The 21,265-nt window shown below is 42.6% G+C and overlaps 1 protein-coding gene across 2 annotated transcripts in view; it reads left to right on the forward strand.

Moving 5' to 3' along the window:
- Window positions 1-14,034, forward strand: part of LBH (LBH regulator of WNT signaling pathway) — a 32,956-nt gene extending 18,922 nt beyond the window's left edge. For both annotated transcript variants that reach the window (XM_043988004.1, XM_043988005.1), the window contains exon 3: window positions 11,031-14,034. In XM_043988004.1, coding sequence (XP_043843939.1) covers window positions 11,031-11,219 — 189 coding nt within the window. In that variant the 3' untranslated portion in view covers window positions 11,220-14,034. The remainder of the gene's footprint in view (window positions 1-11,030) is intronic.
- The last annotated feature ends 7,231 nt before the right edge of the window (window positions 14,035-21,265 follow it).

The following is a 21,265-nucleotide window of genomic DNA, read 5'->3' on the forward strand; positions in this document are numbered from 1 at the left end:
GAATCCAGGGCCGGTACTCTATCCATTGCACCATCTAGCTGCCCTGTATCTGCTTTTAAAAGTACTGTCATACTATTGACTCATGTTGAACTCATGGCCAGATGAAACTGCTTGGTCTTTTTTCACATGAATGATGGCATGACCAGGCCTCTTCTGTCTTATACTTTTAATGCAATTGAATCTTTGAACCTAATGGAAGAACTTGCATTTAGATAGTGAGTCTGATTTTGAAGATAATAAGTGAGGGGGCGCAGCTAGGTGGCACAGTGGATAAAACAACAGCCCTGGATTCAGGAGGACCTGAGTTCAAATCCAGCCTTAGAAGCTTGACACTTACTAGCTGTGTGACCCTGGGCAAGTCACTTAACCCTCATTGTCCCACCAAAAAAAAAATGATAATAAGTGAAAGGGTTCTTCCAAATGAAATGTCTTTATTGTCAGGTGGCCATTGAGGACTAGCATCCAAGTGAAAAGTCATGGCTTGGGACAGAAATTGGGGCTGTCTTTAACATAGGAATAACAATTGAAGCCATGACAGAACCTTAGTTCTTTTAACGAATAGTGCAAAGGAAAAGAACAGAGGGCTGAGGAAGAGTTTTTTAGCTATACCTATAGTTGAGGTTTTGGGAGAATGAGTAGAAGTTAGCAAAGGAAAAGAAGAGAAACCAAAGAGAAGGGGGAGGGAGAGGAACCAGGAAGGTACAGAATCATCGGTCAAGGGGGAAAGGGAGCCTTCCCAGAAGTAAGGACAGTCAAACATCACCAAAGAGGGGATGTAATGAGGAGAGGGACCTGAATTCAAATGTGAATTCAGACATTAGCTTTGTGACCTTGGGCAAGTCACATAACTCTATTTGCTTCAGTTTCCTCATCTGTAAAATAAGCTAGAGAAGGAAATGGCAAAACACTCCAGGATCTTTGCCAAGAAAACTTCAAGTGGGATCATGAAGAGTTGGACATGACTGAACAACAATAACTACAATGGGGATATTTGGCCAGAAGCAAATTATTATGGAATTTAGAGAATAATTTCAGCAACGTAACTGCCCTGCTCAAGAAACTTCAGTGGCTACCTATTGTCTCTAGAATGAAATACCAGCTCCTTTCCTTGGAATTTAAGTTCTGTAATTTGGCTCCAACATCTCTTTCTATGCTTATTCCATATTCCTCCCCATCACTTACCCTACATTCCTGCCAAACTAGACCACTTATCATTCCTGAGAACAGTATAGAACATTCCTCCTTCCCTCTGCCTTTTAGAACCCCCAGATCCTTTCAGAGCTCACTTTAAGAGCCACCTTTAAGCAAGGCCTTTCTTGATCTTCTATCCTCTATCCCCATTCTCTCTCTCTGTATCTACTTTATATTTGATTTTCTGTATATGCATCGATTTTTCTCAGTAGAATGTAAGCTCCCTGAGCTCAAGGACCCTCATTTTTGTCTTTGTAATGCCTGGCACATAGTAGGTGCTTAATAAAGGCTTGTTGAATTGGGTTGAATTGATGGCAGCCAGATTTCAGGGGTTGAGAAGGGATGGAAGCTGAAAAAGTAAAGGCTGTGGATATAAACCACACACTTGAAGAGTTAAGTATCAAAAGGGAAGAGAGAAATTAGTATCTAAAAGTGGTCACAGGGTCAAGTGAAACTTTTTAATAAAATAAGAGAGGCCTAAAATAAATTATATTAAAAATAAAAATAAAATAAGACAGAAGGGAAAAGCGCCTGAAGCGGAAACATTGATGCAATAATCTTGTGTAGGACTTTCCAGAAGAGGCCCCAAGGAATTGGATCTGGCATACAAGAGGAGAGATTATCTTTAGGGAGGCCATTGACAAAGCTGATAGAAAGAAGTTCATTATAAATGGGCTCCATCTTTTCCCACAGACCTGGGTGACTTTGAAGAGGCATTCCTATGAGCATTTCAAAGGTTTTATTCCTTCACTGATCCCTTAGTTACATAGTGATCAGTTGCACATTTGGTTGGAATTTAGCTCTCCTAAAGGTTTGCTGTTTTGTAGTGTAACTCTAAGTGGAGAGACCACAGGATGGGTGTGTGCTTGAAAGATGCTTTGCAAAGTAGTTGAAAAATGAAGTTTACACAAAGCATTTCCTTTCTCTTCTTTTTTGAGGCTTGAACACCTTAAGTCTAGCAGAAGGACCAGGAAGTTGCTAGCACCCAACTCTAATGGGAAAAAGACCCCCTGCAAAGGGGACAGCTAGTCTTTCATCTATGGCCCAGGGAGCTGGAAGAGAAAGGGAGAGGAAATAAAGGAAAAGGAAAAGGAATAGGTGTTGACTAGATCTTCCTTCCCCTACATGCTTGGCCTTAAATTTAACCCTTTGTCTGATCTGCCAAAGACAAAACACATTCAACCCCTTGATGGTTCCATTGCAAAACACAGTCATTATTGCAAAGGAGTGGAAAAGAGATGATTCAGAGAAATTTTTTTTTGGATTTCTCAAAATATGCATGCATATGTGGGGGAGGGGTGGTGGAATAGAGGAATGAGCAATATACAAAGGAGGAAATGTTGGTGCCTGGTTTTATTTGAATCACTTAATTTATCTCTAAGCTGCAGCTATGTTTCTGTCTATTGTTATAAATCAGCCCCATCTATGAAGAAAGTAGATAAACAAATGCTGTTATTGCATTTCATTTTTTTTTAAATGGAAAAACAGTGGAGGCCAGTGACAAGGGGGTGAAACAAATCTCAATCACCACGAATAGCTGTCAAGAAGACTCCATGTGTTGAGTTCCACGGCTATGTAAAATTTGTGTGCTTCTCAGTTTGTGTAAGTGTTCTCATCGTCAAATGAAGTGGTGGTAGCTTCATTCATGTCTCTGCCTTTTCATTGTAGGCAAAAATGGGAGGATCCATAGTGAGGCTCAAGGTCAGATATGGCAATGGGGGGGTTGGACAGAAGTGAGCCAGCAAACTGTGGTGAAGCACTGTAGGCTCTCATTAAAGGCTGCCAGAATACTCGTTGGGGATCAGCAGCAAGAACAGGGAAGGCACCATGTTGGTGTAGTGGAAAGGGCACTCCTAGGAGGCAGAAGACTGGGCCTCCACATTTTAATTAGTGCTGTTGTCCTTGGGCAAATTACTCTCTGGTCCTCTCATTTCCACATCTGCAAAATGAAGAGGTTAGACAGGATGGCTTCTAAAGTTCCTTCCAGAGCTATGATTATTTGGATAACCTCTTTCCCTAGCATTCTCAAATCATGAATAAGTCATGTCAGCTCTCTTGACCTTTCCTTTGGGGGGGAACTGAGCCATAGAGAGGTGTGAAGTGAAGGTATTAAAGCCAACAACTTGGGGCTTTCTACTGAAGGAAGTTCAGAAATTAATTGAGCCCCACTTTTCCTGGGCTAGATCTGGCTACTTAGGGACAAAGCCTATTTTCCTCAGGGTGGTTCAACTTTGCCTATGGGACCCATTGGCTTTCATGGGAAATCCCTTCTTGTTCTCAGGTTTGGAGAAAGGAAGTCACTCCTTCTGGTGTCCTTATTGCCAATACCCTTCAGCATTCAGCCTAGTTATTTATTATGAGGCTTTGGCCCTCCCTACTGCCTCCATTTCTCTCCCTTTGACTCTATGCCTGCCTAGCATGGAAAAGCAGGATGTGCAAGCTACTGCTGTCTCAGCTTGCAGAACTGGTAATTAGCCCTTTGTGTCCAGTTAACTACCTTTCATCTCTCCATCAGCTGGTGTCTGCTTTCCCTATTAGCATCTCTCAGGCCTTTGCAGGCCACTCCTTTCCCATTGTAGTGGGCCAGCTCATATGTTTGTCAAGGTGATGGAAGATGGTGTACACAAACAGAAAATATACACACAAGCTGAGGGCTGGTCTTACCAGAATCACTAACATTTTCCATTCAAGATGCCAAATATCTCTCTGTTCTCCCCACCCCAGAGTAAGTCAGGTTTAGGTCACCTGGCTCAGAGGGAGACAGATGATAGCCAGGTCCCCAAATTTGGGCCCTTTAGAAACATGGTATCACCTTTCAGTTCCCTTCCATGGGTGAAATGGGAGATGGCAAACTTGCTACTTTTACACCTAAGCAAAATGATCTGCTGACTAATTCTTAATTCCCAAACCCGTTTTCTCAGGTGCACCAGATTCCTTTCCCTAGGGGTCTCCAATTCCTAGGGATTGAAGAGGAATGATTGTGGACCCAGTGCCTTAACTGGCCATTTTGGTGAATGGGCCAGTTCAATGTGTGTGTGTGTGTGTGTGTGTGTGTGTGTGTGTGTGGGCGGGCAGGGTGGGGTAAAGGGGGTGGGAGGGATGAAAACTACATGCTAGGCTTGGCTCAGTTGTTTCTACACTGCAAAAGTAGTACAAGTGCTGTCAGGCTCTCTAAATATTGGCACCCTGGGACAAAGTACTGATCATCTCCCCCTAGTTTCAGTTCTGTTTGGGGCAGAAGATAGATTTGCAAATGTCTTCCTGAAATGGGTATTTCAGCTGTCAAATTTCCATTCAACAGATATTTGAGATATTGAAATGTCTATTGTGCTAAGTGCATATGATCTCATTGGTCTCTCCTTTAACCTAGGTTATGAAAGAGGAAGCACCAAAGCTGTCTTCTGGCTGGGCAAGCCCTTAGTTTTCTTTGTTGTTGTTGTTGTTTTAATTATTTTTATTTATTTTGCCAAATATTTCCCAGTTACATGTAAACAGCCCTTCATTTCTGGTCAGCTCTTCAGAATCCTGCCAAATCCCCTCTCCCTTATGTAGCATGAAGTAGCTTGGCCTCTCTAGGTCTCACCTTGGACTTTGGTGTTGAGTGTTCAGAAAGGTAAGGAGGCCATAGCTTGCTAATGAGCCATGGTTGGCCATCAACTTTGGGCACACTTTGGTGAGGCAGAGTGGTATAAGGAGACATAGAATGCAGCCTCATGGTAAAGGGGAGAGCCCTGGGATTCGGAGCCAGAAGTCCTGGAATCAACACTTGGCTTTGTTATTTGTTAAGTATGTGACCTTGGGTACCTCTCTTCCCATCTAAGCCTAAAATTCCTCATCTGTTTGTCTTTCATCCTCGGGACTGTGGCAGATGTCATGACTTGCAATGAATTGGAATTAAGTGAGGGTCAGATGTGAAAAGTCACCAGCTTCATTTTCTCCTCCAGAGCCATCTGGGTCCAATGGCAAGATGTATTATCAGAACAACTGGAAATAGCCCCGGATGTTTAAGACAATTGGGGTTAAGTGACTTGCCCAGGGTCATATAACTAGTAAGTGTCTGAGGTGAAATTTGAACTCAGATCCTCCCAACTTCAGGGCCAGTGTTGTATCCAGTGTGCACCTAGCTGATCCCTTCATCTATAGAGGATATGGGTGTGGAAGGTGGGGGGGGGGGGCGGGCAGGAAGGTCATCAGACTCTATAATCCTATGAATTGATCCACAATCCCTAATTAAGCACTGTGGAAGGAGCCAATACCTGCCCCCTGGAGTTGGTATTGTGCCAGAATTAGATTTGAACCAGACTTGCCCTGAAGTTACTTTATGCCTTAACCTTTCTGAATTTCTTGTTTCTTCATTTATAAAATGGGAATAGCAATGCCTTTGAGTTGCTTTTGACCGGAGGAGGAAGTTTAAGCAGAAGTGGATTCCTTCTAGGGGTGTAGGGATAGCATAAGTATTTATTTCCCTCTTGTTTTTGTTCCCCAGCATTAAACAGAGCCTGGGTGGCTTAATACTCTCTCCCCCCAGCTCCATTCTCCACCCCCAATGCAAGCACCCTCAGCCCCTACCTGTCATATGTCTAGGGAAGTCCAACTTGAATCCTTTTATATATTTGTTCCCCACCCCTTAAAACTGCAGTTGCAACCTCTCATTTTTCTGCTGCCTTGATGATTAAAAAGCATGACTTAGTGGAAAAATCTCGACCTCCTTGGGGTCAGCCTCTCTCACAGCAGCTGTGAGAGATAAGACTGTGCTGGCAGCCAACAGCTCAGTGGCTTGTTGGGAGCATTTCTGTTTGTTTGGAAGGAAATGTAGAGCTCCTCGGTTTGGGGATTGTTCCTGGTCCCTCCCCTTTTTGGGGTAGAGCCCCCTTTTTTCCAGAAGAATATGTTGGTACAATCTGATGATAAGATCTCTTCTGGGAGACTGTGGCAAGAAGCAGCTCAATTATTACACAGTCAATCTCTCTCTCTCTCTCTCTCTCTCTCTCTCTCTCTCTCTCTCTCTCATATTCTCTTCCTCTTCTCTCTCTCTGTTCTCTCTCTCTGTCTCCTCTCTCGTTCTCTTTCTCTGCTCTCTCTCTGTTTTCTTTCTCTGTCTCTATCTCTTTCCCACAGAATTAGCAGGTTTTAGAACGTTTTTTTGAAAAGAAAAAGAAAAAGAACCTGGAGCCTCCTTTGAGCAACCCAGGGAGCAAAGTTCTCTGGCAAGGAAGCAGAGCAGAGGCTTTTAATTCCCTGAGGACAGCTTTCTCATGAAGTAGGGCCCAGCTCCTGGGATAAATGTTATTGTTCAGTTATTTTAATTACATTATATTAGTGGCATTGCCTCTCTCTTGGAGATCGGAAGTGAGCTGTTGCCTTAGCTCAGCTACTATCAGAAAGGAATCAGTTTTGTGGGCTCCATGGAAGTCTTCCTATGAAGCTCACTAGAGTCCTAGAAGGGATGACACCAGGTTCTTGAGGGTCATGTCCTTGCAAGACAACTAGAGTTCTGTCAAGACCTACTTGCCTCGGGGCTTAGAGCACAGGCTTGGCAATGACCTGTATGTGTGTCTGCCCTCCATGGCCGAGGCAGAAGGTTGGCCACCACAGCAAGTCATGAAGGGACTGGACTGTATAAGAGTTATTCCCATCAACAAAATCACAGACCTTGGAAATGTTGAAGTTTGTTTCCATCTTGGAATATTTTATTAGAGTCACTAAAAGATTTTTGCTCATTGAACTCATTAACCCAGTCAATCAGTGGGCATTTATTAAGTGCCTACTGTGTTCCAGGTACCATGTTGTGGGAATGGGGATACAGAGACAAAAGTGAGATGAATGACCCTTGGCTTCAGGGAGCTCAAATGTTTTTTTTTTCCCTCTTTTTCTCTCTTTTCTTTCTGCTGCTACTACTACAACTACCACCTGACAGTTTATTTAACTGCTTAACTCCTTTCCAGCTTAGAATTAAATGTAGCATGCCATGAAACAAATTCATTGAAAAGAAAAAAAACTTTAATGGAAATGCATCATAGGAAGCTCTATCCTTTTTAATTAGATGGCTAGACGTTATTTTTCTGAACTTCATCAACTCTAACTTATATCTATTACTGAAAGCTCACAATCAATTTTGAGTTTTGCAAAGTACCTTACACACACATTATGCCAACAGCTTGTCGTCAGCATTGGAGAAAGACAGGGGGAGGTGACAGTGGCCATGGGGGAAGCTGCCAACAACTTGTTTATGCCTTCATTTTTTTTCCAGGACAAAGTGACATTGGGATATTTGGGAAGTGGTCTGTCCTGATTGTATTTCCTTCCTTGGTTCTGCCCTGTTATTCTACATGCTCCCTACCCAATCTTGTGCTTGGTGTAACTTAACTCAGCATGACTAGAGACAAGGAAAGGGCCTGATGAATCTTTTATAGAGAAATAAAGTGATTTGGCCAAGATTATCCCACCAGAGATTTCAGGGGAGGGGATCAACAGCCAGGTTTCCTGACTTTTCCTCCATTACCTCTTAGGTTCTCTTCACCTTTTATCAGATCTTAGCTAGGACAGGCTTGAAACCAAATCAGATGGACTAGTTGGCCTTTATCTGTCCCTCTTTTTCCTTTGTGCACCATACCCTGGGGATGGCAGTGGGGGAGATGTAATTCATAGTATTTAAGAATGTGAGCAAGAAAAAACTTAAAATCTCTCCCTTTCGCCTCTCCGTCATGTACAGTCAATATGTCCTGGAATTTATCTGTAGTCCTGAGCCTATGATCCTTTTGCTGAGGATAGAAGGACATGGGGCATTGTGGTCTAGACTGGCTTACAGAGGTCTAGTTAGAAGATATTTTCGATCGAGGCCCACCCCTTCCTAGATGTGAGTGATCTTTTTCATTGCCTGAGGGTTTGGTGACAACTTTTTAAAAAGTGTTTCCAGCTGGCCCATCTTTTGGATTTCTGTGGAAACTGCTTGTCCTAATAATCTTGACTAAGGTCTCCTGAAGGCCAGTGAGACCACTAGCTGGGGCCAGTTTAAATATCCTACTAGATAATTTCTTTCCCCCTATGCCATCTGTGAAATGGGTTTGTTTATGAAGGGGTCAAGTAATAGAATTTTTTTTGTCTTAGGCATGCTCCTTCTTTCACTTCTTTATTCTCTCACCTTATGGGCCGTATTACCTTCCCTGTCACTCCTTCCCCAAACCCCCACCTCAGAGAAGGCTGTACTTAAGCTTGAATGGGATCTAGAAGGGGAAAATGTCCAATTCCCTTTGCATTGCCTCAGTGTACATATTTCCACTTTACCTGTTGAGTACTGCTGAGTTCTAAATAATTTTAGCAATTGAGATAATTCAGAAAGTAGGGAAATCACTTTCTGGAGGCCCTCATCCAACATATAGATTCTTTGCTTCTTCTCTATGGATGTTTTGTTTTTCCCCCACTCTGGAATGCCACTACACTGTCTTTTTATGAGGCTTATTAAATCTTTAATGTTGCCCAGTTGTGCAGCTGCCTTAAGATTTAATCCCGGTCAATAGGCCTTTATGGGATAAATAGTTAATCATTCATCCAGTGGCATGGAGAGGATTCCCTGAGGTTGGTAGTTCTTAGAATCCTCAGTAGAAAATGGAGGGCTTTTCCAGTGGGCTCATAGCTTGATTGGATTCTTGCCTGGAGCAGCAGATGCTTGGGATTGGGACTGTGCCCCATTGCTAATTAGTGGTAGAAGTAAACTTCAACCATATTTGTAGGTGAAAAAGATTTCTCCTCCATGGGGGAATAGGGAAAGGTAATATTTTAGTCTTCACAACATGACAACCAAGATCAGTACAAGTTTAAAGATGGTGAGGTCCTCTAGATTCTTCCGATTCTTCTGTTTAGCAGAGGATTAGGCCTCCAAATATTGCAGTCTCCTTGATGAGATCCAGAACTGCTCAGGAGTTTGGGTGAACCATTCACATTGGAAAAACTAAGTGGATGAAGAATGCCTATAGGCCAGACTATGACATGCAGTCAGATTTTCATTCTGTAGCACTTTTTCATCAGTATGTGGCAAATAGACAATGAGTTGAGCCCAGAATTTTACATTCTTTTGGGGGGGGGTGAATGAGGGTTAAATGACTTGCCCAGGGTCACACATCTAGTAAGTGTCAAGTGTCTGAGGCCAGATTTGAACCCAGGTCCTCCTGAATCCAGGGCCAGTGCTTTATCCACTGTGCCACTTAGCTGCCCTGAGCCCAGAATTTTAAAAGGAGACCTTTGGGAAATTGCAAGAGTCCTTTAATGACCCTAACCTTCTTTCTGGAACAGAGACTCTATAAACAACAAACACTATTTTCTAGATTTCAAAAACTTATTGATCTGGCTCTAGGAAGAGTTTGGAGAGGAATGACACTACGTGTGAAGACCTCAAGTCCCTTTATTTTCCTGTCATTTCTTTTTTTAAAATAAATTTTATTGATATTGTTCATTTTGCCATTGCCTACATTTCCAGATGTGTCCCTTTCCCCTCCTCTCACAATTATCCCTTTTAATAAAGAATAAAAAAAGGAAGAAAAAAGCTGAGTTAAACAACAAAAAAATCAACCAAGCAAAAATAGCTGATGTGGTATTTCACAGCTATAGTTTTCCTACCTTTGCAAAGAAGGGGAAAGGCATCTTCTCATATTTTTTCTATGGCACCAAGCTTGGTTAATATAATTTCAAAGTATTCAGTTTCAGTTGTTTTGTTCATGTTCTCTCCATTTGACACTGAAGTGTAGTCATTATAAATATAGTTTTTTTGGCTCTGCTTACTTTACCTTTCATCAGTTCATCTTAGTCTTCCCAATCTTCTCTATATTCATCATATTCACTAATTCTTTTTTTTTTAATCTTAATAGTACTTTATTTTTTTCAGTTACATGTAAAGATAGTTTTCAACATTTGTTTTTTTGGTTTTTTGGTTTTTTGGTTTTTTTGGGCAGGCAATGGGGCTTAAGTGACTTGCCCAAGGTCACACAGCTAGTAAATGTCAAGTGTCTGAGGCCGGATTTGAACTCAGGACCTCCTGAATCCAGGGCCGGTGCTCTATCCACTGCGCCACCCAGCTGCCCCTAACATTTGTTTTTATAACATTTTGAGTTCCAAATTTTTCTCTCTCCCTTCCTTACTTCCCCCCTCTCCAAGACAGAAAGCAATCTGATATAGGTTATACATGTATAATCACATTAAACATATTTCTGCATTAGTCATGATATCCACTGATTCTTACAACACAGTAAGATTTCATTATATTACTGAGCCATAGTTTGTTTAGCCAAACCTTTTTTTTTTTTTTAAGTGGGGCAATGGGGGTTAAGTGACTTGCCCAGGGTCACACAGCTAGTAAGTGTCAAGTGTCTGAGGCCCAATTTGAACTCAGGTACTCCTGAATCCAGGGCCGGTGCTTTTATTCACTGTGCCACCTAGCCTCCCCCTTGGCCAAACCTTTTGACAGCTGCAAGAGCTCAGTGATCAAACCTTGGAGTCTGCCACAGAGTAGAAATAGACACTTAGAATTCATTCCTACCTTTGCTTTTGTTAATCCAGTTAATCCAGTCCAGATCCTTGGCCATCCATAATTCTGTTTAGATTTTCTGGCCTGTAGTTTGTTTTGTGAAGGTGGAAGGCCTATGGAGTAGTATGAACTTGAACTCGTTTATTAAAAAATTCAAGTAGAAATATTGTGGTGCTTCCTAAATGATTATTTCATTATAGGGTTGAAAGCACCTTTGCTCATCCTTGTCTAATAGGACCAAAATGCCCTAAAGCACCCCAATAATTGCCCCCAATATCTTTAGTTTTCCCTTACCTCTAACCCCCTGTCTTTCTTATTTCAGATCTTTCCTGATCCCTCAGACTTCGATCGCTACTGCAAACTGAAGGACCGCCTGCCTTCCATTGTGGTGGAGCCCACAGAGGGAGAAGTGGAAAGTGGGGAGCTAAGATGGCCCCCAGAGGAGTTCTTGGTCCAAGAAGATGAGAAAGAAACCAGTAAAGAAACAGAGAACGAGAAGAAGGAGCAGTAAATCTATTGAAGGCACCCAAAGGGGGCAAAAAAAAAAATACATCTGAACTGTATTTTTTTTTCCCATCATGGTGGAAAATGAGTGAGCCACAGTAGTTCTGAAAATGTCCAATGACAGCTTCAATTTTGCACCTGCGAGATCACTGGGTTGGTTTTCTTTTCTTTTCTTCTTCTTCTTCTTCTTTTTGATATGTATATTTTTTTTCCGAAAGAAATGTGTCCAGCAGCTGAGTCCTCACTGCAAAGATCAGCAAGGCCTTCTGAGAAAGGAAGTCACTTAACTGGGGTTGGGGAAGTGTCTGCTGCTTTGAGATCACTATCTGAACTCTGCATAGTCTTGAGGAGTTGTGATATTCCAGGGGGGTTGGTAAAAGGCAGAACAAGTAAGGAACATTTAGAGGCAAAAAAACAAATGACAGAAATAAGAGAAAATAGAGGTTTTAAGAAAACACTCAGCAACGACATACAGCCAGAAAGCATTCAGAGGGGACTAGTGCTGGCTCAAAAGTACATCCATAGATAGAGTCGTCATCTCTCTCTCTCTCCTGTTTTTTCTCTTTTCCCCCTTTTGTTTCTCTTCAGAGTATATTTGAGTGAGTTAACAAGTGAGGAGGGGAAACAGACCACACTGGGGGCTCACCAATGGCAAAGGCAAAGAGAGCTGTGGGGCAAGCATGTGGCTAAGTCCCTTGATCGCTTCCCCTTTTTCCTCCTCCTCCCCCCCCCCCCCATCTCCACCTTCCTCTCATATAGGACCTTTCCCAGTGTTTATCTGTTTTTTTGTTTTGTGGTGGGGAGGGCAAGGCTTTCTGGGTCCATATCCTGAACTATCCCTCCCTTTTTGTTCTTGGTGACCCGTCATCCTGTGTCCTTTGGGAGGGGATAGGGAGGAGAAAGGCATGATAAGATGGGTCCCTTGCCCTTCTCAGGATGGAAGGCGCATGACAGTGTTCCTCTCTCCTCTTATTCTAAAAGTCCAAGCAGGAGGTTTGGGAAGGCCTTGGTTCCCTTTCTTTCATTAACCCTTTCTTCCAAAGCCCCTGTACCAGTCTCTGGGCTGAATCCTCTGCCTCTTCACACCTGTTTGATTCTAGCCAGTCTGAGTAGCTAGATCACTTACTATTGGCCTCCAGCCTACTTTTCACCTGGAATATTCTTCCTCCTTTTTATGAGAAGGGGAGGAGTGAGGGGAGGGAAAACCTTTCCCGCCCTGGGGTTGTTTTTAGGTGGGAGATGAAGTTTCCTTCTGGTCCTGAGGGCCAGAATAGCCTGGGACTTAGAGGAGTGTGGGTTGGGGAAGGGAGGAAGGAGGGAAGGAGTGAGTGGGGTGACATGTGGTGGGTCGAATGCCAGCAGTACTCTGTTGGAAATGAGAGGGTGTCATGAGATGCCTTACAGCTTTCCAAGTCCTGGAGAGAGGTAGGGTGTGTGTGTGTGTGTGTGCACGTGCATGCGTGCGCGCGCTGAGGAGGCTCCAGAAAGGAAAGGATGTTATATTCAGACCTGTGTTCTCCCCTCACTCCCCCTAATTCTGCTACCCCCACCTCCTTCCTCTCACCCTCCTTGGCCTCTCATCTGGAAGGGCAACTTCCACAGGACCAGTGGCAGCTCACTTATGAGCTGGCCACGGTGAGGGGCCCTGCCAGGGTCCGAAGAACAAATTATAGAAACATTTCCATCTTGTTGCCAGGTCCTCTCTGGCTTCCACAGAGGCTAAGAGAGGCAGCAGATGCTACGGAACAAGGCTTCAAAGCTTTCCTTGGGTATGATGAGGGAACCCAAGGCACTTGACCATTGCCTCCCTATTTCCAGTCAGTCCTATTTCAGCCCTTAGTCTTGGACTTAGTATGTAATATATTTGTATTTAATACCTCATGGGTAGTATGGTGTTAGGGAAGGCTGGGGAAAGGTATTGCTTTTATAGGTCAGCCAGACCAGGTTTGAGGAGTATCTCCCCCCTCTTTTTCCCACAACCCCCATCTCATCTGCTTGTATTATAAACATTGATGGCAATAACTTTTAGTTCCATACTGTGGCAACAGGCCAGCAAGTGGGGGGAGGGAGGAGAAGATGACCCACTCCCTGCAGTTTCTGCTGGTGACCCATGATAGGTCTGCCTCTTTCTCTCTCTAGTTGTGGTTTGGTGGCAAAGAGCCAGTCACCTCTGTCGTGTATTCCCCGCTGTAGTTTTGATCATCCTTCAGCTCCTGTGGAGGGGAGACTTGGGGACTCACCTAGTGACTCCTTGTCTTTTTAAATCCCTCAATGGGGTGGGTAGGCAGCCTTCCCCTCCTTCCCATTTGCTACCTGTTATCATCTGTCCCAGTCTCGCTGTGTGAAGAAATGTGCTTTTGTACACTGCATAACAAACCTATTTTGTGTGTGTGTGTATGTATGTTTATGGCTGGTGGGTTATTATCCTTCTGGTCTTGAGACCGTTCTCTACCACCATTTGTAATTCTGAGCAGGCGAGGGGCCGACAGCCAGCATAGGCCAGGATCTTCAGAAGGGTCAGCCCCACCGGGTTGATCCCATCTACCCTTGGAAGAAACTATGCTCTTTATCCGGCCTCTGTGTTGTTGTGGGTTTTTGTTTGTTGTTATTGTTGTTGTTGTTGTTTCCCCCCTTTTAGAAGTAATTTGTGTGTATTTCTAACTGAATGTATCAAAAAAAAAAAAAACTTCAGTAAAAAACGCCTGTTGTTTGATGAACTTTCTGTAACTTCTGTCTGTTCTTTTTTGAGGCTCAGGGAGAAACTAGCATTTTTTTTTCCAAAACTACTTTTTGTCACTGTGACAGTTGTAAATAAAGTTTGAAAATGCTTTCCACTTTGGCCTGGTTTCCTTCTTTCCTTGATGAGAAGGAACAAAATAAATACAACAGGTACAAGGATGTGACATCCTCACAAGGTTGGGAAGGAGATTTTTGGATCTTCAGGGAAACAAGGATTTGTTTGTGTGGTTTTTTTCTTCATGTTTCAACCCAATTACTGTGCGAGGTGCTGGGGTTACAGAACTGAAACTGAAGGAATCCTTACCCTCAGAGATCTCACATTCTATAGGGGGAGTCAACATGAACACAAAGAACTCTGTGACAGAGAAATATGATAAATACTTTTTTTTTCAGGAGAGTAGAGATAGGGGGAGAGCAAGAAAGGCTTCATGTACACGGTATTGCCTGAATACTGTTTGGAAGGAAATGAGGGATGTGAAGGTGAGGTTGGAGTGCATTTTGCTCTCTGATTTTAAACAGAGCCCAAGTTAGTCTTCTATGGTCAAAGAAACTCACTTGGGACACATATATTGGAATGTGGTCTCCACAGCTCAAGGGCATTCATTCATTCATTCATTCATGGTGGAAGAGAAGAAAAAATATAAGAGCTTTTGATAAAAATAACAATTCAAAGTAAATGATCTCAGATCTCTAATGGTGGACTGGATGTCTCAACTTGACCAGGAGAAAGTTTTAGAGTTGCAAAATGTTAGAAAACTAGAAGAAACCTTATAGATGGTCTAACCTGGGTGGCTCAACTTTTTGTGTCATGGAACCTCCACTTTGGTGAAACTTACAGACTCCTCAGAATGTTTTTAAATACACAAAATGCATACAATTACAAAGGAAACCAATTAAACTGAAACACAGTTATTACAATATTAAGCACACATAAGTTCATAGACCCCTGATCAAATGAAGAATCCATGATCTAACCTGATAACCTTATTTTCTGTGGCCCAAAGAAGTTGAAGTGACTTAGCTAGTTATTGCCTAATTAGATTCCTGTTTCAGGGCTATTTCTACCACAGCATGCTGCTCTGTTCTCCCTTACCCCATCACCGACAGTCAGGGAGATGTGCTCAGAATATAACAGACCATTATTTGAAATGCAATTCATTTTCCTATCTAAGTGAAACATAATTAGAAATAAGAATCTGCTGCCCAGAAAGTCATGATCCATTCCAAAGCCATTAGGAATGATTAGGTGATGGTTCTCTATTTTGGACATTCTAGATCACTTCCCTCCATCAGCACTGGTGATGAGAATTAGTTTAACACCATGAAAAGAGCTATTGGAGATGTCAGTTTCTGTTCACCAGATTTAGGGTCTCCTACTCTAATCTTCATGTGTTACTCATCTCTATATGTTGTGACTTATCTGCCTAGAACATTAAATTCAAATATTTACTAAAGTGCCTACTATGTGCCAGGCCATGGAGACTGAAAAAAAGTTAATTCCTGCCCTCAAAGAGCCTAGATAACCACTGAGGGGATATGGCATATACACAAGTAAATTTGGAGATCCCAGGATGATGCAGGTAACTGGTAGGAACAGATCTTGTGTTAAGAGGTAACTCCCAGGGCAGCTAGGTGGGGCAGTGGATAGAGCACCAGCTCTGGATTCAGGAGGACCTGAGTTCAAATCTGGCCTCAGACACCTGACACTTACTAGCTGTGTGACCCTGGGCAAAGTCACTTGACCCCAATTGCCTCACCAAAAAAAAAAGAAGTAACTCCTGAATTGTGCTTCAAAGGAATAAATGATAGGATCATAGATTTAAAACTAGGAAGGAAGTCAATCATTTTATAGATATGCTAACTGAGGTCCAGAGATGAAGGGACTGGCCCAAGGTCATATAGGCAATAAGAGACACAGGATATGAACTCAAGTCTACTGAGTCCAAAGCCAATGAGCTTCCACTGAGACATGCTGCTACTTCACGGAGTATCTTTCCTCCTGCTTGTGTTGGCTAGAATCTATAGCCTTCCACTGTTCATCCAATCATTTCTTGATAAGCAAATACAAATGAATGACAACAACTTAAGAGGACTTGGAAGCCATTTTTTGATATCTGAGGTTTTTCTATAGGAAGTTACTCACTAAAAGTTCCCTACATCAATCAAAGCATATGTCCAGTCAAACAAAAACAAAGAAGTTAAAAGTTATTGGAGGGAGGGGCAGCTAACTGGTACAGTGGATAAAGCACTGGCCTTGCATTCAGGAGGACCTGAGTTCAAATCCAGCCTCAGACACTTGACATTTACTAGCTGTGTGACCCTGGGCAAGTCCCTTAACCCTCATTGCCCCCCCCCCAAAGTCATTAGAGGGAACACTGCTTTTATCTTGGATGGGTAGATAGAGTGGCACAGTAGATAGAGTGCCAGGCCTGGAGTCGTGAAGAACTGAGTTCAAATATGGCCTCAGGCACTAGTTTTTTTGACCCTAAACAAGTCAACCGTGGTTTGCCTCGGTTTCTTGAACTGCAAAATGGAGATAAGAGCACCTAGCTCCCAGGGTTGTTGTGAGGATCAAATGAGATATTTTTTGTGTTTGGCACAATGCTTGGCACATAGTGGGTGTCATATGAATGTTAGCCATCATTTTTATCACTCAACATTTGAGTAGCCCAAATATAGATCTGTGCATCATTTCTCCCACATTAAGTGGTGATTTTCACCCTTTATCCATTCATAAATACTTAAGTGGTTTCACTGGAGTGAGTATTCCCTCTTACCCACATAGTTCAAATCCCCTCCATGCTTCAGTTTTAAGAGGTTTTTTTTTTTAGAAAAATAAATCATTACCTTTTGGCCAACATGGTGAGGAGCCGCTTTGTTGGTTACTTAGCTAAGCTGGTTCTCAGATAATACACAGTCTCTTGGTGGTTGTTAGTTGAAGTTTTCCGAGATGCATAGAGCCACCTACAGCTTTTTCCTCATGGGCATAGATTTCAGGATCCCAGGATCACATCCATGTTACCCTAAAGCACCAGAGTAGGATGTGGAATCATCCCCACATCCTAGAGATGAGTTGTACTTAGGTACATAGCTCTGACTTGGGTATGACCATGGAGTTTCACAAGTCTTCCCATAAGGCAAGTGCCTGACCTTTTGCCTGGTTGTGCATAGTGGCCTGGAAAGACAAGTGACTTTAATGAGGTCAATTAGGTAGCAGTAATAGTGCTGGAGCCAGATATTGAAAACAAATAGTTCCCTTCCCAGGAACCTGTTCTAACTTCCAGACCGTGATATCTCCTTATCGTCTCATTTTGGTGGCAGCATGGGAAAGGCATATGGTGGCTCAACGGGTAGGGTTCAGGGGGTAGAGTCAGGAAGACTCATCTTCTTGAGCTGAAATCTGGCCTCAGATACTCAGAATAGCTGTGTCACCCTGGGCAAGTCACTTCATCCTGTTTGCCTCAGTTTCCTCATCTGTAAAATGAACTGGAGAAGGAAATGGCAAATTGCCAGAAAGACCCCAAATGAGATCAGGAAGAGTCAGACATGACTGAAATGACTGAATGACAACACTGGGATAGGCACATGACTGACTGAAGGATACCCTCTAATATCTACTCAAGATCATAGTTAGTAAATGGCAAAGCCAGGATTTGAACCTGGGTCTTCTGACTCCTGGTCCAGTGTTCTTTATTATCTAATGTACCTCTCCTTGGTTCTGTAAAGCACTATTCTAAGAAAAGGAAATCTCCCTTTGCTAAACTAAGAAATAGATTAAATTTCAACTAGACTTCTATTAATCACCACGTCCAAGCCTTTCTCTGTAGGAAGATAATTAATGATCATAATGATGACCCTCATTTGAGAAATGGAAAAAAAAATTAAGTGACTTCTGAATTGACAAAGAAAGATTAAGTTAGATACATTAAAGTTTTATCGAGTCATAGAGTGTTAGACTCAGAAGGGGTGTTAGAGGTCCTCTAGTTTAGTCCCCCCTTTTTTTTCCCCCAGATTAGGAAACTGGGCTTCATACAAAGAGTTAGTGCAAGAGCAGTGAATCAGATCTGAAGTTAATAACTTTCCACCCATTCCCAAGCACTCTATGATACCTCTCAAGTGCTACAAGTTTTGGTTGGTACCTCTATTATATAATATTATATTTCCAATTCTTCAAAGACTGCCTTCTGCATCCTGCACCAATGAGATCACAGATCCATTTGTATGTTTGAGTAATTATTTCAAAACTAGTGATCCTCAAGACTGCAGAGGACTGAGAGGAAAGTCTCCCTTTAGCCTCTTGGCAGAGAAGTGGTGGATCACAGGTGTAGAATGGATAATACATTTTCTTTTTTTTTTTTTTGGCAGGGCAATGGGGGTTAAGTGACTTGCCCAGGGTCACACAGCTAGTAAGTGTCAAGTGTCTGAGGCCGGATTTGAACTCAGGTACTCCTGAATCCAGGGCCGGTGCTTTATCCACTGTGCCACCTAGCCGCCCTGGATAATACATTTTCAAATATGGATGACGGGTTGATTTCTTTTGTTTGGCTATACTTCTTGTTACTGAGGTGTGTTCTCTGGAGTGGGGAGGTGTCACTGGGAAGTATCAACAATATTTTAGAAAAAACATTGGCTATCCATAAATGGTGTGTACAATAACTTTATTCATGAAAATATTTGATTAACCAGAATACCCCATTCCCTGATCATGCCAGATGAATGATTTTATGAGCTGTGGATCAAAGGTCCTACTTTGAAATAGAATTTGTCTGCTCCTGTGATATTTGCATTTTTATTCCACTGGAAAGAAAAATGTTAAGTTTGCCCTTTCCTACAGACCTTGCTTGAACTTCACTTTCCAGAGCACCCAGCTTAATTAACTTTCCCACTTTTTTTTTCTGGCCTTGAAGGGCTCTCCAGAGGTAGAGTACCAGTTTGTCACCCAGTGGCAGCTGTGTCTGACAGGACCTAGGAACAGGAGACACTGTCCAGATGATTGTTTCCTGTATGAGTTAAATCAGTATTCTGGGCAAGTGGAAGACTGCTGGGTAGGGAGAGGAGAAAATGGATAGGAGGAACTTACTACACCTTTTCCCCACTCTGATTCCCAAACCAGCCTCCTGATAAAATCATCAGAGATCTCAGTAATTAGTGCCAGGATCTCCTCTGGGCCTATGGTTGCCTCTTTTCCTTTCCTCCTTTCATTTGGACCAGCCTTGTACATATAGACACTTTTCCTCTCCCACTTAGAAGACCTCTCTGAAAACATCTTAGATGGAGATCACAGGATTGTAGATTTAAAACTGGAAGAAAGTATTTAGCTAATGTTCTTCTTTTTACACTTAAGGAAGCTGAAGCCCAGGAAGGTTAATTACCTTGCCCAAGGACACACAGCTAGGAAATAAGATAGATGAGATTTGAACCCATGCTCTCTGACACCAGATTTAAAGCTTTTTCTGCCGTAGCATGTTGAATCCCATAACACTAGGATATATTTATTTTGGTACAGTGGGTAGGGTAATTGACCTGAACTCAGGAAATCTGGGTTCAAATCCTACCTTCAGCATTAACTAGCAATGTGATTTCATGCTAATCACTTAACCTTATTCTGATTCAGTTTCCTCATTTATAAAATGAGAAAGATGATACGTAATCAGGCTGCCCCACACAGGATTGCTATGAAGAAAGCTCTATGAGTTTTATAGACCTGTGGGTTCTTATTATCTTCTATGGGGATGGAGAGGAAAGAGGACAGTCTGGGCTATGTGAAAGTACTTATTACAGGCAAGCTCTGGCAAGCTAGGGATTTCTGGTGTCTAGGGCCTTTCTAAACCACAAAAAGCCTGAGGCCAGCTCTGCTTCAAGTCAACCCAACTCAACTGAATTCAAATCAACAAACATCTATTAAACTTCCATGCTGCCTTTCCCAAGAGATTTTAGAAATCCTACATGGATAAGAGTGATTTAAAAGCATCTTTTAAAAGCAGGAGTCTAGGGGATGCAGCATGTTACAATGGAAAGTACACTGAACTTTGAGTCAAAGAAGACAGGAATTCCAATCTAGACTCAGCTATTTACTAACTGTGTGACCTCCAGCAAGGCACTTATTTCTCTGGGAGTCATTCCCTGTGGCCAAAAAATGAAAGGGTTGTTGGATTAGATAACCTCTGAGGTCCCCATGATAATTAAGCACAAGCCCCAAGAGAGTCAGTTTTGTCCCTTGAACCTGGCTCCCCTTGACCGATGCAAGGCTGGAGGACTCAGGACTTGGGGGCTACCAGAGTGTTGTAAGCAGTTGCTTGATCACTCTGGCAATACATTCTCAGGATCATGGGAGAGTAATCCTAACTCTTGAAGGTGTGTGAAGCACTTTATATATACATTAGATCATGTGATATTCACAACAACTCTGTGAAGTAGTTGCTATTTTTCTCCCTGTTTTACAGGTGAAGAAACTGAGGTGACGTGGCTTGTTATATGGGGCTGGGAAGTGTCTGAGGATGGATTCAGACCTACATTTTCCTCACTCCAAGTACAGAATTCTATCCACTATTCTCGAAGGAGTCTCAGAAGACAGCTCCTCTCACAATATCATTTTACAGATGAGGAAACTGAGACCCATTCTTTGTACTAGGAAATTTAATGATGCAAGCACTGTATAGTGTCCGGATCTCCCAAATACTACTTCTGAGGAAAGGGGGTGCTCATTAGTGGGATCAGTCAACAAGGAAATAGCAAGTTTATCCCTTAAAGTTACTATGGTTATTATTTCTAGGTGGGAGATGACTAGAAAAAATGGTTTAATAGATTACATAAGAGATTCTTTGCATAGGAAATCAAATTGAAAAAGAAAAAAAAAAAAGAGTAGAAGAAGAGTACAACCCTGAGGAGGCAAGAGGGTCAGAGACTAGGTCAAGACTAAAAATTAGCTTAGGGGACAGCTATTTCCCTTCTCCTATTCTTTCACTCTTGGTTCCACTTGAGGAAAGCTATTTTTCTGGAGTCTTATCTTCTGAACTTCTTAGTTGGGCTTTGGTGAGACATTAGGTTAGCACAACTCATAATAGAGAAGGCCTCAAAGCATGCATGAGGAAGAAGGAAGAAGCCACACAGGAAATTCATGCTTTCTGCCTGCAAGCTGTCAACAGCAACCACACGGTGCCTCTTAGGGCCAACAAAGGCACCATCAGACAAAAATAACTGGGGATCTGACTGCAGGAGGGAGACCATGATGGGGGAGGAGGAATGTAGCCTGGGGAGGGGGATGCAGAGAGGGGTTTGCCACTGCCACAAGGTCTATAGGTATGAGACTGTGCG

The sequence above is a fragment of the Dromiciops gliroides genome, chromosome 2 (genome assembly GCF_019393635.1).
Source record: "Dromiciops gliroides isolate mDroGli1 chromosome 2, mDroGli1.pri, whole genome shotgun sequence".
NCBI classification, from domain to species: domain Eukaryota; kingdom Metazoa; phylum Chordata; class Mammalia; order Microbiotheria; family Microbiotheriidae; genus Dromiciops; species Dromiciops gliroides.